The sequence below is a fragment of the Pelophylax lessonae genome, assembly GCF_965119305.1.
Source record: "Pelophylax lessonae genome assembly, chromosome: 4".
In the NCBI taxonomy this organism is placed as follows: Eukaryota; Metazoa; Chordata; class Amphibia; order Anura; family Ranidae; genus Pelophylax; species Pelophylax lessonae.
Genome location: NC_138771.1, coordinates 318416368 through 318433895, shown reverse-complemented (window position 1 = coordinate 318433895; position 17528 = coordinate 318416368). Strand labels below are relative to the sequence as shown.

Genomic DNA, 17528 nt, shown 5'->3' with positions numbered 1-17528 from the left:
TCTGCGCACAATCCGCGGACAAAAGTCTTTCGTGCAAACATGAAAATTTTTGTCTGCAGACACCAGAACGGACGATTGTTCGCCTGTCAGTACAGAATTCGGCCGACAGACCGCAGATTTGCAAGACTGGGCATGCTCAGAAAATTAAAAACACAGGGAAAGTTAACCATTACATGACATCACTTCTGCAGTCAGCTGAAGTCTGCAGACAAAATTCTTGTGCTGTCCTTGTGCTGTCTTTGCACTTTTCAACAGACACCGACATCCCGGGGAGAAAAGAGGAACATTTGTATGCCGACGATCGGTACGTGTGTACGGGGCTTTACACTTTATTTACAGTAGTGGAACTGATAATTCATTTGTATTGCATTTTGCGTTTTTCAGTCCACATTTTTGTGTATTGCTGCTCTCTGGCCCTTTCCATAAAATGCACAGGTGTGAACATGACCCATAGGAAACCATGTTAAATGGACTGTAGGGTGTTTCTGCAAACTGAAAAAAAACCGCATAGGTGTAAACCAAGCCTTAGAGCACTTTATACACATGTACTTTAGGAATTAATTATATTTTATCTACATTTGTATATGCAGCACGTTTCACAATGTATGTACGTTTGTACGTGTAAATGTATGCACGTTTCACTAATGTATATGTAGAATGCATCCAATAGAAGGTATAAATAACCAATAGAGCAAGCCCCACATTTTCTTTGCATCTTAATTCACAAACAGTACATGTGGGGACACATATGATCAATGTGAGCAGCTGTCGGGTTTTAACAGCTTTTATATTAATTTACATTGTGATAGGTAGTGCAAAGGAATACCTTCCAATTTTTGCAATTTTATTACATTTTCCTTGAAATGTCAAAGAGGTTGTGGAATAGACAATAATTTACTGTGGACAAGAGTGCCACTGTTGGATTGGATATCACTTTGCTGTGTGTTTATGCCTCATCCACTTGTAATGTTTATGGATTTTCTATTGTCTTCATATAAGCAGTGTCATTGCATTGTCATCAGAGTTGTATGGCAGATATTCTTGATCTGAATATGAGTGGTTTGTTCCATATTATTTGTTATAATTTATATTTTTACTTTTAGATTCTAGAGGCAGAAATTAAAAAAATTCAAGCTTCAATAATGGAGACTACTCAAACTTTTGATGATGTTTTGATGAGGCTATTTGAAAAGAAGGTGAAATCTGAAATGGCCATTTATCAGGTAGATTTTAATGCTGTTAGCTTGTAATATATTTTTGATGAAAAGAGAACTTTAAACTAACCTTATTCACTTAATATTGTCAATGTGAACTTTTGTACTTGTGGTGCAAGCAGTATGTAACAAACTCACACCTTGCAAGGCTGACACTCAAAGTGATTGAGAAAGAGATTGATTCAGTCTTTGGCAGCACTTAAAGGGTTCAAATCTCAAATTTTGACTCCTGTAGAAAGTATCATATTGCACCAAATAAGTTTGTACATCATTAGCATAGCTGCCCACATTAGTACTAGTAGTGGAAAGGAAGTGAAGCACTTTTATGTAATTAAAAATGGGATAAATGAGCAAAGAAGATAAGTGACAGTTTTCAGTAGGTATATTTCTACCATTTCCATCCTTGGCATAATGTGAATTGAATTAACCACAGCATTAAGAGGGTAGGTCCCGATGTTAAGTTGCTTCCAACATAACCACTTTCCCATCAACCCTCAACAAAAAGACAGCTCCACAAATATCTATCATTGTTAGGAAGCTTAAAGTGGTTGTAAAGGATATTTGTTTTCAATTAAAATAAAAAAAACAATGTTATACTCAGCTGCTCTGTGCAATAGTATTGCCCAGAGCAGTCTCTAACCTCCTGTTCTGGAGTTCCGCACATGCACACTCCACTCCACTCCTTCTCTACTCCGAGTGTCCACTCAGCAAGTCGTGTGCTGGGGGGGTACCTGTGGGTGCGCCCCCAAACAAGGCTGTGTGCGCCCATAGACACCCACGGCACAGCTTGCCCATGCCCCCACTTCTTTCCTCCAGGGTTTTACTGACAACAGCAGGAACCTGTAGCTGGTTGAAGGAAAGGAAATAATCAGGTATCCTTCCCTGCCAGACAGGGATGTGCCCTGTGGCAGAGCTGTGTAAATTTCATGGCTAGATAAACAGAAATACAAATCCTTTGGCAGGTGAAACGGTTCCCGTATATGTATTTTGTCTGTGTATTTACCTGTTTGCCTGGAGTTCAGCTTTAGGTAACTTCCTGTGTCTTGGTCATCAGGGTGGACATGATCACTGCAGAATTTAGATGTGCTCGCTCTACAACAGCTGTCATTTGAGTCCTGATCTCATAGTACAGAAGTACTTGCTCCAACTAAATCTCTAAAGCTTCAGCTTGACAGACTAGACTCTAGTCACTAGAGGCTGAGAGGTCAGCCCTTAACCACTTCTGGACCGGAAGATTTTGCGGCTTAATGACCAGGCCCTATTTTGCGATTCGGCACTGCGTTATTTTAAAGGACAATTGCACGGTCGTGCGACTCTGTACCCAAACAAATTTTGCGTCCTTTTTCCCCCACAAATAGAGCTTTCTTTTGGTGGTATTTGATCACCTGTGCGATTTTTCTTTTTTGTGCTATAAACAAAAAAAGAGCGACAATTTTGAAAAAAAAAAAAACAATATTTTTCACTTTCTGCTATATAACATTCCCAAAAAAATTTAAAAATCTAAATTTTTTAACATTTTAGGTCAATTTGTTTTCTGCTACATATTTTTGGTAAAAAAAAATCGTAATAAGCGTATTTTGATTGGTTTGCGCAAAAGTTATTGCGTTTACTAACTACGGGAAAGATTTATGTCATTTTTATTTTTTTACTAGTAATGGCGGCGATCTGCGATTTTTTTTGTGGGACCGCGATATTGCGGCGGACAGATCGGACCCCTAACTGACATTTTTGACACTTTTGGGGGTACCAGTGACATTACTACAGTAATCAGTGCTAAAAATATGCACTGTTACTGTAATAATGCCATTGGCAAGGAAGGGGTTAATGCTATTGGTGATTAAGGGGTTAAATGTGACCCTAGGGGAGTGATTCTAACTGTGGGGGGGGTTGGCTTTTGAAATGATCATAGAGACATGCAATCCTATATAGCAGGATCGCATGGTCTCTGTGATCACTTCAGGGAGAGTGACAGACGGCTGTGTTTTCATCAGCCGTCTGTCCTTCTCTGTCAGCGGGGGGAGATAGCCGGTGTCAGAAAGCAATCGGAGCCGCCTGACACCCGCACTGGCTTCCCCGCTGACGGGGATGGGAGCGCGGCTCCGACGGCGCACACTCGCCCCCTAATGGCCTCCCAATTACGTTTATTAACGTGATTTTGCCTGGGAGAGCCACACTGCCGATGTAAAAAGGCAGTGCAGCAACGGGAAGTGGTTAAAGCTGATTTCCAGTAATTATATTTTTTGCATACTTACATTGGCTCATTGTATTCAAATGTGTTAACCAGGGGGCTGCTGGACACACTGTAAATAGTTGTCTGCACCATATACAGTTATAGCATTGATCTTCTGGGTTCTGTGCTTCCCAACTGCACAATGACTACAGGAGGGTTTGCTCGCTTAGCACCTTGCTATTAACAGAAAGTCTTGTCCAATCAGACCTTTTTTTTTTTTCAGTAAACGCAAGGAGTTCCCTGATTGGATAAGATAGAGAGGAGGAACAGTAACCTCATGATCTCCTGCTCATCCAGTCAGAGAACATCTTGTATTCCTTAACCGGTTGCCGACCGCCGCACGACTATGTACTGCGGCGGTCAGCCCCGGCCAGGCAGAGTGACGTATGGATACGTCATACGTCACTCGCCTGTCACTGACTTGCGAGCCTATTGCGGCTCGTTCACAGACAAGTCAGTGCGTGTGTCCGGCGGACTCGATGTCCGCCGGTCATACTACGATCGCTCCTGTGAAGGGAGAAAGGCGGAGCGGCTTATGTAAACAAGCCGCCCGTCATTCTCCCTGGTGTAAAAATGAAGATCAGACAGTTCTACTATGTAGAACTGTTGATCTTTGTTTTTACACCAATAGCAATGTCCCTGCACAGTTAGAAACACGCCCCTAGGACACACTTAACCCCTCCCTGTCCAATAAAGTTAACCCCTTCCCTGCCAGTGTCATTTTTGCAGTAACAGTGCATATGTATAGCACTGATTACTGCAGTAATGTCACTGGTACCCCCAAAAGTGTCAAAAATGTCAGTCAAGGGTCCGATCTGTCCGCCGCAATGTCGCAGTACCGCAAAAAAAATCGCAGATCGCCGCCATTACTCGTTAAAAAAAAAACACCAAAAATGACAAAAATCTTTCCCTTTGTTAGTAAACGCGATAACTTTTGCGCAAACCAATCAAAATACGCTTTTTGCGATTTTTTTTACCAAACATATGTAGCGTAAAACAATTTGGCCGAAAATGTTAAAAAATTTTGATTTTTACATTTTTTTTGGGGGGAATTTCATATAAAAAAATGTGAAAAATATTGTTATTTTTGCAAAACTTACGCTCTTTTTTTTTTTATAGCGCATGATCAAAAAATCGCACAGGTGATCAAATACCACCAAAAGAAAGCTCTGTTTGTGGGGAAAAAAGGACATGAAATTCGTTTACGTACAGCGTCGCACGACCGCGCAATTGTCCGTCAAAGTCACGCAGTAAAAAATCGCAAAAAAACCCCTGGTCTTTTAGCAGCCAAATCCTCCGGGGCTTAAGTGGTTAAAAAATACTAGGTGTTCTATGAATGCTGGAGGTGCCAAGTGAGCGACCCTGTGTGGTCAGTTTGTAGAACCTGGAGGATCACAGCTCTTACTATATTCAATATGGACAACCAAAGTGATTTACAGCATCCCCAGCGGTCTTCCAGATAATATCTAAGCATCTTTACAAGCTGGCCCAATGTGCATATGCAAAAACAAGTTCAGGTTTAAATCCAAAGACAAGAAATTCTCAAAGACCTTGCAGGTTCAGAACTTACTCTAGGTCCTGAAAAAATAGTTCAAGCCTTAGTGGATCTATTTGGTCCTTAATTGACTTCCATAGTGCGTTTTCTATAAAAAAAAGATCGAAAGTGTAACATTTAAAGGTTCTGTATGCTTCTATTTGAACCTGATACACTGAACAGGATGTTAGGTTTAACAAAAATGAACCATGTGCAGTCTGGGATTTAAAGGTTGTTCATGAAAGTCTGATAAAAGCCCACTTAATACGCTTCAGGACACAAAGCAAAATGTTTCATCCTGGAAGATTATGTTCCTTGTTGACATTTCCCTGTGAAGAACTGCAGGCTACAATAAAAAGCGTCATATAATGTTTCTGCCAGAGTTTGTACACAAGCTGCAAGCAAGGGCCAGAACTTCAATAAATCATTAACGCACATTAAGGTAAACTGTTATGACTGAAGCATTTGCAGAGAAATGGTGACATCTTGAGGCTGTACAAACAAGAGGCAAGGTTTAGACTGGGGGAGATTTACAAAAATTGGTGCAAACAGAATCTAGCGTAGCTCTGCATAATAACCAATCAGGATTTATTGCCAAAGTTTAATTGAACAAGCTGAAGTTAGAAGCCGAGTGGTTACTATGCACAGCTGAACCAGATTCTGCGTGCTCCAGTTTTAGTAAATCTCCTCCACTGTTGGGCATGTGCTGATGACAAAATACACAATTCCTGTGTTAAGACTTCCTCTTTATTATCTTAGCAGCTCGACTAGAGTAATAAGCAAATCTGCAAGAATCTCCACTCTACAGAAAAAGCTATTCTGGAAGAGTCCAGAAAAAAAGAGAGCCTTATTGGTATCTTTTGATGGGAGATAACCATTATATATTTAAAGAGCCAATATTCTTCATAATGGACACAATATAAATATAGCTGTTACTGGTTAAAGTAGTTAAATGGAAATATAAGGAACACATGAGGAGAGGGCAGGTAAATGATGATAATGTAAAGAGAAAGAAACATATATGGATATGTTGATATAAGCATATAGGTCACACAGTGAGTATAATTCAAAGTTAAATGATGTATAAGAAAAAGACAGAACGTCCCTGGTGCCTAAGGTAGAGGGGGACTCCTCGGGATACTGAGTGGGTATTTGACAACTAGGTCCATTCACTTCTGCTATAGAACCTTGTGAACTGTGTGGTTCCGTAACAACCTGGACCATTAACTTGAGTTGAAAAACCATGTGGACCATAGCAGCTGTATGACCAAGCATCATTTTATCAAATTATATGGCGATATGCCGTGGGAATTGTCTTCAAGTGCCATCTAGCACCTGGCGTCCTGACAATATTTTTCACCTTTTGTTTTTAAATATTTTGTTATGTCTATGGTTTTCATTGTATGCCATTGTATGCATTGTTATGTCATATTGCACCTTATTTCTACTATCGCTGAACTTGATATGGTGAACAACACTATTTTTTAGTAATATTAGCATTTGCTTTGCTAGAATAAAAATATTGCATTGGTTTACACCCCCGTGTGTGGTTAATTGCTCATCCCAATAAGGCTGTCTTTTTTTCTGGTCTCTTCCAGAATAGCTTTTTCTGTATATGGTTTAGAGCCAGGTGATGACCACCAACTTTGTGGAAACCATTGGAATATGGTTATAAACCTATTAAGAATGGCCCATTTCCTTGTTTTTTTTCTACATTCGTCCACTCTCAATGGTGCCTGCTATAAAGCAATGATTATAACAAAAACATTTAATGGCCTCCAGGAAAACAGAATTTAAATAGATTATCTCCTGGTCTAATAGCATCCTGGATTCAAACACTCATAGAGTATTCAGTATAAGGTGGGGTATTGGGAGGCAACTTCTTCATCCATCTGAACCCTGCACCTGAGCAGAACTTACCCCACTAATGCCTGGCAACAGGGAAAAGGAGTCAAGGAGATCAAACGTGGGGCAGCACACACATGATATACTACAAGGCTAACAAAAGTCGCTAAAAAGCCCTTCTGAATATCATACACGATACCTTTCAAAGTACCTGGATTACATAAACACACCATTGTCACCCAGAACAACACAGGGGGCTGGAGCAGACCCTTGTTTCTACCTTTGGAAGACAAAACATGAATTAAAAAAATGTGCTGTATCTTTTCTTTTTCAGCTTCAGGATTTTAGATATGCTAGTGTAAGTAGCTATGCTAATAGTAAGAAAACCATAGGGTTGGTTTACCATAAACAAATAGGCTGTTCACTTCACAAGCTTAGAAAATTTACTTTGCAATACCCAATCCTGTGCAAGGAATATAAAAAAAAACTCTATTTCCGATTGCACGTGATTGGATGTTGGAAATCAGCAGAGCTTCATCTCATTTACTAAGTTAAGGAAACATTCTTTTGCAATGTGTAACAGTAGAGTTGCCTTTAGTAAAACCACCCCAATAGGTGCTATGAAGTTATCCGTCACATTCTGCAGTGAATAAAGATGAGATGTTTTTGCTTTTATCTTCTGATGAAAGGTAAAACAAGGAACTTGTGCTGCACCTTCAGTGTGTAAATATAACATAAAAGATGTAATAAAATGTATCTTAAAGTGTAAGTGCAACTTAAGAAAAAAAAAAAAAAAAGAGCAAATTAGTCAATAAAAGTACACTAATTGCATGCAGAAAAGGTACACTTTTTAATAATACAATAATCTAAATGAGTGAGAGAAAAACAATACCTGTCCTGCGAGATTCATAGATGCTTAACATTATTTCTACACTCAGGCCCTGCTCACATCTGAATGTATTTCAGCTCATAAAACGCTCATCTCTGAAGTCTCAAAACGCCCAACAAGCAAAATCTATTCATTTTAATGGCCCCTGTTCACATCTGAGCACTTTGTCACCTGAAGCAAAACGCCTGAAGCTCAAAAAAATTACATGAGTTTCTTTTTTGGTGTTTTTGTTAGATGTCAATGCCTGCCTCCAAACACCTGCAAACAGGGCCATCTTTAGTATTGATTGGACCCTAGGCAAATATTTTCTTGGGCCCTAACAAATGCACTTAACTATTTCTGGGCAGTGCGGGCTCAAGGGGCAGCTGCTTTGGGACCCACGACAATGGTTGGGCCTGGGGCAGCTGCCCCTTTTGCCCTGTGTTAAAGACAGCCCTGCCTGCAAAAAACGCCTAAAAGAAGCCAGAAAAAACGCCTGGAAAAAAAGCCCCAACAAAAACGCCTGAAAACGATACGCTCAGGTGTGAATGGAGCCTTATGGGCCATACACACTATAAGATTTTCTGAAGACTTTTTCCTTTAGATTTACCAAAACCATATAATATGAGGTCAAACCTAAACACTTTTAATTTGCATGCAATCTGGCAGGCCCTTGCACTACATAGAAAAGGTAAATCTGAAGGAAAAAGTCTTCAGAAAATCTTATAGTGTGTATGGCCCTTTAAAGATAAAAAGTAAATACATCCAATTATGAGATATCATTTTGGCTAGATACTGGTGCGCTGGATCCTACACTGTGTTCCTTAACTCTTTGGACCTTCAACAATGACATCCCTGCACAGGAAATATTTATTTTGGGGGGCCTGGTCCTTTAAATACTGCGTTGAAACTTTGATAAACTTTTGTCACTTTTGTGCTATGTGCTGGGTGTCCAGTGTGCCCCTGTACCTTGAGGGAGGATTGGGCTACCTCCAGGCCCACCTGCCCCCTATCTATCCATTAGAATGCATGTTCTTCCACTGTGAAGACGCTCATAAATTTACTGGAGTTAGGACTGCAGGTAATACAGGGTGCCATGAAGTGACCTTGCAGCTTACACGTGCGTTTGCAAATGTGTGCTAACTAAACCCCTGTTTTTGACGCATACTGTTAGACAGGTTAGTTCGGTAGGTAAGCAGTTGAGCTGGGAATTTTTCTGGTTTTGTCTTGCATGCGTTGCCCTTCCATGTGCCCCTTGCTGTGAAGGCCAGTTATAGATGGAGGCAGGGGCCATTTTGCTTGAAACTTTTCTCCCCTGTTATTCCATACTTTGTTTATTGATCTAATCTTTGTGCTGAACAGGAAGAACTGAAAATCAGCAACCTTCTATTCTCAATTTTGATTGAAGAAGAGATAAATACCAGAGTGGAACAATTAAACCAAATCCTGGCCAGAAAACGAAAACAAAAGGTGAGAAATGGTTTTAAATAGTTTTCAAAAATCCTTGAAACTTTTCAATAGTTTTACTGACAGGTGCAGCTGATTCAGGTAGTTTTTAAGTTAGCATACAGAGACAGGCAAAGTGCCCATCTCTGTATGTTGTATACCAGGCAACATGTTTCCAGCCACTATCTCCTCCTCTCCCCACCTGTCCCTGGTTGTTTTGAGGATGCTGCTGGCTTCACAATGATTCTGACAGAGAGTGAAGCATGATGGGGAAACTGAGACACTAGTTCCACGTCAGGTCTGCTCTCTCCTTGTAACTAACAGCAGGCTATAAGCAGATTCTTTTGCCAATAGCAGGCTGTAAATTGGCTATGGATCCGCAAACCAGCCTGCAGATTTGGGTCACCTGTTTGCTTAATAAATAAATAAAATGCAAGAAAGAGGTCAAGGCATAAATATGAGCTTTGGATTACAATCTTCCTTTTTAATAGTTTATGTGCTTGGCATCTTATGACATGGCAGAGGAGGCACAGTTAGTGCATCTAGACTGCGCCCTCAAAAATTTATGAAGCAAAACGGGTCCAACAATACCCTCAACCATTAGAAACATCAAAATTGTACACACCCTGTTATGGTGCCACCTAGTGTTCATCACAGTATGTTACAGAGGAACTTATGTGACAATCATAATGCAACACAAGCAAGTTTGTAATTTAATTACTTTTCTATTTAAAATAATTCTCCCTCAATTAACATGTATACATTTTTTATATGTACCACAATTAAAAAAAAAATAGAAAAAAAATCATGTAAATCTACTATTAGGTTTCCAAGTGTGTTAGATTTATTCTTTATTTGCTGCCCGCTCCAAACAGCGGAAAAAAAGTCCACGCATTTGTAGACCTAATATGTTCTGCCGGACATTGATTCAAAAGTTTATTCTAGTAATCTTTAGTAAACACAGGGTTGGGTTACAGATTGTAAATATCTAGCATGCTTCAGCATGGCAATTCTTTTTAACTTTGTGTGCTTGTAAAAGCAGAATTAAACCTTAATTTCAAATCAGCTAAATACATTGCTAGTGCATCCAAATAAAGGTTTTGCAGTTTGTTTTCTTTAGAAAGTAGCCACAGCCTGAGTAGGAAACCCTGTCCCCTGCCAGTGTGCTGCAGAGTGGAATTTGCACTGTCTGTGAGGAAGCAGTGGTCTCTCTGAAGAGGTCTGTCACACCCCCTGCTGACTCAGGCCTATAGCTCTGCAATCAACAAAATCTCATGCTTCCTGCTGATTGGAGAGCTCTGGCTCTGACTCAGCAGCGGGCATGTTAGACCTCTTCAGAGAGACCAGTCTCTGCTGTTATTGTAAATATAGACTATGTACTGCTGTACAATGGGGTATTCAGCTTTGACTGTAGGTACTCAATTTCTCTGAGCATCAAAGATGTTCAAATTTTAGTTATATATCTGTAGATACAGCTTCAATGACTAGGTGGAATTCGGTATGAAGGAGCTAAGAGTTCATTATTTGTACACCCTTTGTAATTATAAAAAGGTACTTTCAGTCTGAAGTCTACAGTATGTGTGATCTATCATTTTCACCTTATCCAGATCAATTACAACATTTTATTTCTAATGTTTTTTTGTTCTAGAATCAAACAGCTGAACTAGTTAAGACTTTTAAAGTTCAGGTAGAATCTTTCAGAGAGTCCTATGATGACCTAGTAGCAGAAGATAAGGTAAAGGCTATATGTCTGTTTTAATAGGAATGATACGTGTTCTTTCCCATTCAATATAATTGTAACCTGTTTTGGTTTTAGTTGTTGGATCGAGGATTTAAGAAAGAATTTCCAGATGTACCAGCCCATCATGTGGACCAGCTTTACAGACTCTACAAACGAAGACCAAGGTACATTTTTGGGATTCTTATGATTTATGGGGTCATTGACTAAGAGTTAAATAACAGCAAATAAAATGCAGTAAAATAATGCATACGATAAATCAGTTGTGAAAGTTAAATTCACTAAGAATTTAGCGTTAAATAACGAATGCAATGTTTTTTCGATTGTTCGGTAACTAACGCATATTCTCATGTGATAATTTATTGCATGTGTCAGTGGTTAAGGGTTGTTTAAGGTCATTTCCTTATAATATTTTACTTTTTAACATGTTTGTTATTTTTATTTCGCAAAAAAACAATTTTTTATCTAACATTTTTTACAGTAATCTGTATTTGAAGGCAAAAGGGTAAAAATCCATGTCCCTTGATGTTTGGTAATCCAAGCCCCTTTACTAAATCCATCATGCCATACATTTATAAAAATGTGTTGTGTTGTTTTGTAAATGTATGGCCTATTAGAGCTGTGGAAAGTGCTCTTATCAATGTGTTTGGCCCAATTCTGTGCTGCTGGCTTTTGTTTATATTGTGGAAATTAAAGAAAATTGGGCTATATTTTTTTTAGAATTTTTAAAAACATTTTTACTTATTTTTCATGTTCCTATCCAAGTTTAACTTGTTGTAATGGTGCATATAACCAAAAGTATTACAGAGGTCACTTCTAGATGGAGTAATTGCCATGGTTGACATACTCCATTGTTGCACTTTTGTAAACAAAAAAAAATGTATTTATTTATTTTTTAAAGTTTTTGATGTTAAATTTCAGACGATGTTAGCATTTAATTTGCACTGTACGTCATTCCTTTTTGATTTAAAAAAATAAATAAATGCTTTTGTACTTTCTGTAGGTCCTCTGTGGGTGGAATTAGACCCCTCTCGGAGGGTAGTATTGCTCCCCTTTCTGTGGGTGGAATAGTACCCCTTCCTGTGGGTGTTCTGTGGGTGGAATTAGGCCCCTTCCTGTGGGTGTTCTGTGGGTTGAATTGGGCTCTGGTTGGGTGGAATGCCCCTTTCTGAGGGTTTGAATAGGCCCCACCTTCTGGTACCGTATTGGTTACTGCCACCAAAAGCGTGTTATTAAATATCGCACCCTTTTTTTAGATCCTGTTTTGTTTGTAAATTGGACTTAACAGATTACTGCATTATTTTGTGCAATAGTTACTGACAATTTTTTTTTGTTGTTGTTTACTGCAAAATTGTTATTTTTTTTTTATGAATTGGACTTTGTTTACGGCATGCAATACCAGCATGATACCCTTACAGTGTGCGGTAAAGCTTAGTGAATTGACCCCTTAGAAACCTGTATATATTACTAGTGCACAAAAGGTAGTCGTCGAGGGCTTGTTGATTAATGTCTTATAATAATGAACTATTTCAATGTGAGACAAAATAACCAGCCTTACCAAAAGCATGGTGTGATACAGATTAATGCTTTGCAGCAGAGAGTATATTTTTCACTTAGTTAATCAACAATGAATAATGATTTATAATAACCAATTTGTATCCCATTTATAACATTTCTGCTATCATGACCTTACCATAGACAGGACAAAGTTTTTGAAAGGTGATTGCTAGATATGCGTTACCACACTGCTTGTTTTATAATTATTTAAAGTGGTTGTAAACCCTCTCCTACACCCCGTGAAGTGACTGGCCTCAAGTGATACACAGAGATTAAACAAATCCTCCTACATAAGTAGTAACTGCTTATCTGTCACCATCTATTCTTTACATCCGTTTAAAGTCTAGAAATTCTAAAGCTTGTCTGAGAGTTCAGAAAAAATGGAGAGCTGAATTCACACTCTGCAGAGCTCAGTGAGGAGAGTTTGGATTACTGATTGGACGGAGAAGACACACCCCCCTCCACACAGGCCACAGGAACAGAGTTGAGGCTGCCAATCTTCTGGAGGTCCCTCCCCTGTCACCATTTTTCTCTTGGTGTCAGAAAATTTTGTCAGAAGTTACTCATGCTGATAGCAGAGGAACAAAGCAGCAGACAGAAATGACACCTAGTGCTCCTAATCAATGATGGGAATAACAGCGTTATAATTATACAGCGTTACTACTGGCATTACTTTTTACAGTAACTAGTAATCAAACAAATTACTGTTTCCCGGTAGTAATGCCGTTACCGTTACTGACAATAAAAATACGGCGTTACTATAATTTCAGTGGCCAGCAGTGTAACATCCAAACCTGCATCCAGTGATTGGTGGGCAAGCAGGGGGTGGCCGTAATGAGAGTAAGTGGAGCTGTCAAAATGAAAAAAAATTTTTAGCAAAAAAGTAAAGAATACGTAACAACGGTTTAGCATATTTAGAAAGTGTAAACTCCCCAAATATTCCTAAGAGACAGTGTTTAGGATTATGTATATTTGGCAGACCCAATGTAGAGGAGATAAAAGAGCCAATATTCCCCCAAAATCTGTGGACTAAAAGGCATGACTAAAAACAATGCAGGAAATGAGCGACCCAGCAGGAGCGATATGAGAATGATGAAAAACTTTAAAGCGTTTGTTACCCCAACACTTCATATTCCTGATATGTACCTGATGTACCATGTATGATAAAGTCTCCTGTTCTCTTTGTATTGCTTCCTTTGTGTGAAATCCCTGGTGTTCCTGCTAGTCCCTTTGCTTTCCTATTAAAAAATGACCACATTAAGCAGGAGAGCACAGCGTAGTCAGTTCTATAGCTATGCTGGGAACTCAGTGTACTCACCTTTAATGATCAGACTTGTGCTGACATGCCCTGCTGCAAAACCATTCACTGGAAAGCTCAGTGTGCTGCTGTTTCTCCACCCCTCAGCTCTTATGCAGCGGAGATCAGAGGGAATGTGATCACTTATAAAAAAAGGGAAAACACATTTTTTTTAAATATCTTTACACAAATGTTTTACCTTTCATTTCTTTTTTAAACTGAATGGGTTGTTTTACAAGGTGATTGTTTACAATCACTTTAAGCTGGATGAGTCTCTCTTTAGAGAAAATACTAGAGGTTTTAAAAGTATCACTGAATTCAGACCAATTTGAATCTGTAAATGAAATATCTAAGGAGGTCCATTTTGTTTGAGCAGTGGTGAACCTAGGGTTGGAGTCAGTCATGATTGCAGAGTAATATTCAGAAATATGTTTGGTAGGATCAGGCCCTAGTAACATTTTTTTCAAGGGGAGTCACCTGCAGGGGGTTATCTAAGGATCCAAATTGCATACGTATGGCACGGCGGAGCTGATAATAATAGAATATTTAATTAGAAGGCAAAATAAATTCTTACCGCAAATGCTGAAATTATTTAAAACCTTGTATAGTAAAGAGCTGGCACCATGTGACCATTGTTGAAGATCGGGTAGGGAGCTCAGTTTCTTTGTTCATTTTTCATGTTGGAAGTTTACAACCACTTTTTTCAAAACTTTAACAATGCTAAAGTAAAAAATTCAACAAAACAGTATAAACTGGAAAAACTAATCTTGGTATTATGTTTATGAAAAGGGTATTATTTCACAAAACCACATATTATTGACAAAGCAATGCCTAAAGTTTACTGAATTGCTAACTGCAGTATTATCTAAATAATGGTTATGTACTTTTTTTGTAGAGTTCAGCGTCTTAGGACTCAGACAGAAAATGAGGCCCCTTTTGGTGATCGGCCAGCATCAGGGAAAACGTACAGTGATTCGATTGCTCAGCTCATGAAAGCAATGGATGAATTAGATGCTCCAGAACACATGCCAGAAGGGCTTGAACTTCCAGTTTGGGAGCGTTTCTGTCTAGCAAGGAGGTCTAAAATGGAATATGAACAGAAGGTCAGGAACATAAACAAGCATTTTTGTTATGTATTTACACATCACTTCAATGTTATAAAATACTTCAGTGTAAATGGAACCATTCTCCCAAGCACCATTTGAGCTTACAATCTAATGTCCCCAACACATTTATACAGACGCACACAGTTTGGGCAGAAGGCAGTTAATCTTGCATCGCTTTTTTGAAAAAATGGAAGAAACTGGAGCTACCAGAATGAATTTTTCAAACACAAAAACAACAAATAAACTTCCTGCAAATAGTATTATAAGATCAGGATTTGGCACAGGATCCTAATACTGCAAGAAAACAGTGCTAATCACAAAAGGAAGCCTGTAACGGAACCACGGCCCCACAATGTGCTTGTGTGCTTCCCTCAGAAAACCGCTTCTTTCAGTCTTGAACATAGATGTCAGATATTCTAGCCACCCCCTTACAAAACTAGCCGAGAATAGCCTGTATAAGGTCTGGAATATTTATTGAACAAACTCACACCCTACCATGTCAGGTGACTGATTACATTATCATATGCAGATGAAATTGTGTACAGAAATTAACATATCTAAGGAACAACCAACACAAACAGTATTCTACTTTCTCACCAGCAACTAATAGATGACAGTGATTTAATTAACTTGAGTTAATTAACTAGAAGACTTACTGTCATCAAGCTCATCAAGTACAATACACATTATTATAAGTGTAAACACATCCCCACAGTAGACAATAGGTTAGTTAATCACAAAAATCAACAATGTATGGGAGACAGGTGGTTGAGCTGATGACATTAGCATCTGCCATGAGTCTGACTCTGCAGAGCAGTCCTCTATTGGCAAGAGGCGGGTAAGCCTTTAACATGGTTCCTAGGCCTAGAGTCCCAGAGTCTGTGTGTCTTGGAGAGATGTGTACTTGAATCCAAAGTAACATTACTCCAATTGGTCCCCCCAGCATACAACCCACAAAGAGCAGTGTTCCCTCACAAGCCAGGGCCCATAGTCAGTAGGCACGAGGCTACCCTGCAGTCCTCTCCAAAAGCCCCTGTCCTGAGTGAGTTTGTCACAAAGCCCCAGACAGTGATTGCAAGATCCAGCTGCCACATAGTGGACATGGAATGACTGTGGTCTGGGAGCATTTTTTCCTATTACATATAGATTGATCAGCATGAGTTTCACAACCTGCTTGTTTATACAAAATGCTGCTTGTCTATACAAAATGGTAGGGAAATTTTATACTAAAGGAGAACTCCCCACTCTTGTCCTATATTGAAAACCTTCCCTCCTCATACACAAAATAACTCACCATCCTAGCACACCTCATGGTCCAAAAGCCTTCTCGTCAGCATATGGCACTGGTACTTAGTGTGCCCCTGATATCAGGCTGGACCTGTTGCTATCAGGATACTAACCCACATGCATTTGTGATAGTAACACAGACATCAGGAAATAAAATGTAACTGCCAGGTGGTGATGCTATAAAAAAAAAAAAAGGTTTCCCAGTCAGTATTTGCTTAACCTTTTCCTCCCAGAGGGTGTATATATACAGCCTCAGAAGCAAGCAGCTGCATCCATGCTCCTGGTACCATTTTTTGTGTCATCAATGGGTTTTTGAGTACAGCCACTTTACAGCCACTCTATTACATTTCTTGCTGCCGTCCACCACCTATCCCAGGCTCTTCCGTTCTACCGGGAAGCCTGGGACTGCTGTAAGCAGTTGGGTTGGCTGCGCACAGAGGAGAGGGAGAGAAATCTGTTCCCCTGATCACCTCTGTGATAAATAAAGCTGGAAGTGATGGGGATTTTTGTCACTTCTGGATTCTGTGCTGTGTTTCCCTGACTGGTACGTCCAGGGAAGCATTTGATCAAACATGATCTGTGTTTGATCAGATGGTTGAAGGGCAGGGGAGACACTGAGGTTCTAATAGACCCCCTGGTGCCCGCATAAAGAGTACCTGTCACTGCCCAAAGCTATCACAAGGGGATTATTCACCCCTGGTGATAGCAATAAAGAAAAAATATATATATAAAAAAGAGAAAAAGTGTAAAAAAAAAAATAAAATAAAATAAATAAAAAAATGTTTAAAAGCACCTCCGTTCCCCTGTGCTCACACACAAATGCAAACACACACATAGGTCCGGTATGCAAATGTAAAGGTGATTGCACCACAAATGTAAACTATAATTCTAGCACCATAGCTAATGCTTAACTCTAAACTGATAACCTGTGGAAGATTTTAAAGCATTGCCTATGGACAATTTTAGGTACCATAGTTTGTTGCCTTTTTACAGGCGTGCGCAATTTTAAATCTTGACTTGTTTGGTATCTATTTACTTGACGCAACATCATTCTTTATATTTTAGAAAAAAGTGTATTCTTTCCCAAAATTTTGCGTTTGATAAACATCTACACAAGTATCGTGTGAAATAAACATTGCAACAGCCACTATATTACTGTGCAGGGTCTCAGCTTTCAGAAAATATATAATGTTTGGGGTTCCAAGGTTCTAGGTAATTTTCTTGCAAAAATACAGGTTTTAACATGTATGTGAAACTTGTCAATTTGCCCTGGTAGGCAAGTGGTTAACATAAACAGCTGTGACTTTTGTTTTGGGTAATTTGGATACTCCAACTGTCAGGTCTTTATGTCATAGTTCTTGTTAGTTGGACTGACCCTTTAAGGCTCGGTTCACACTTATGCGATG

General features: G+C 39.2%; 1 protein-coding gene across 1 annotated transcript in view; it reads left to right on the top strand.

Annotated features, from left to right (window-relative positions):
• Window positions 1-17528, top strand: part of CFAP43 (cilia and flagella associated protein 43) — a 163748-nt gene that overhangs the window by 123742 nt on the left and 22478 nt on the right. The window contains exons 28-32 of the mRNA XM_082254611.1: window positions 1104-1223; window positions 9054-9161; window positions 10786-10872; window positions 10954-11042; window positions 14625-14832. Coding sequence (XP_082110737.1) covers window positions 1104-1223; window positions 9054-9161; window positions 10786-10872; window positions 10954-11042; window positions 14625-14832 — 612 coding nt within the window. The remainder of the gene's footprint in view (window positions 1-1103; window positions 1224-9053; window positions 9162-10785; window positions 10873-10953; window positions 11043-14624; window positions 14833-17528) is intronic.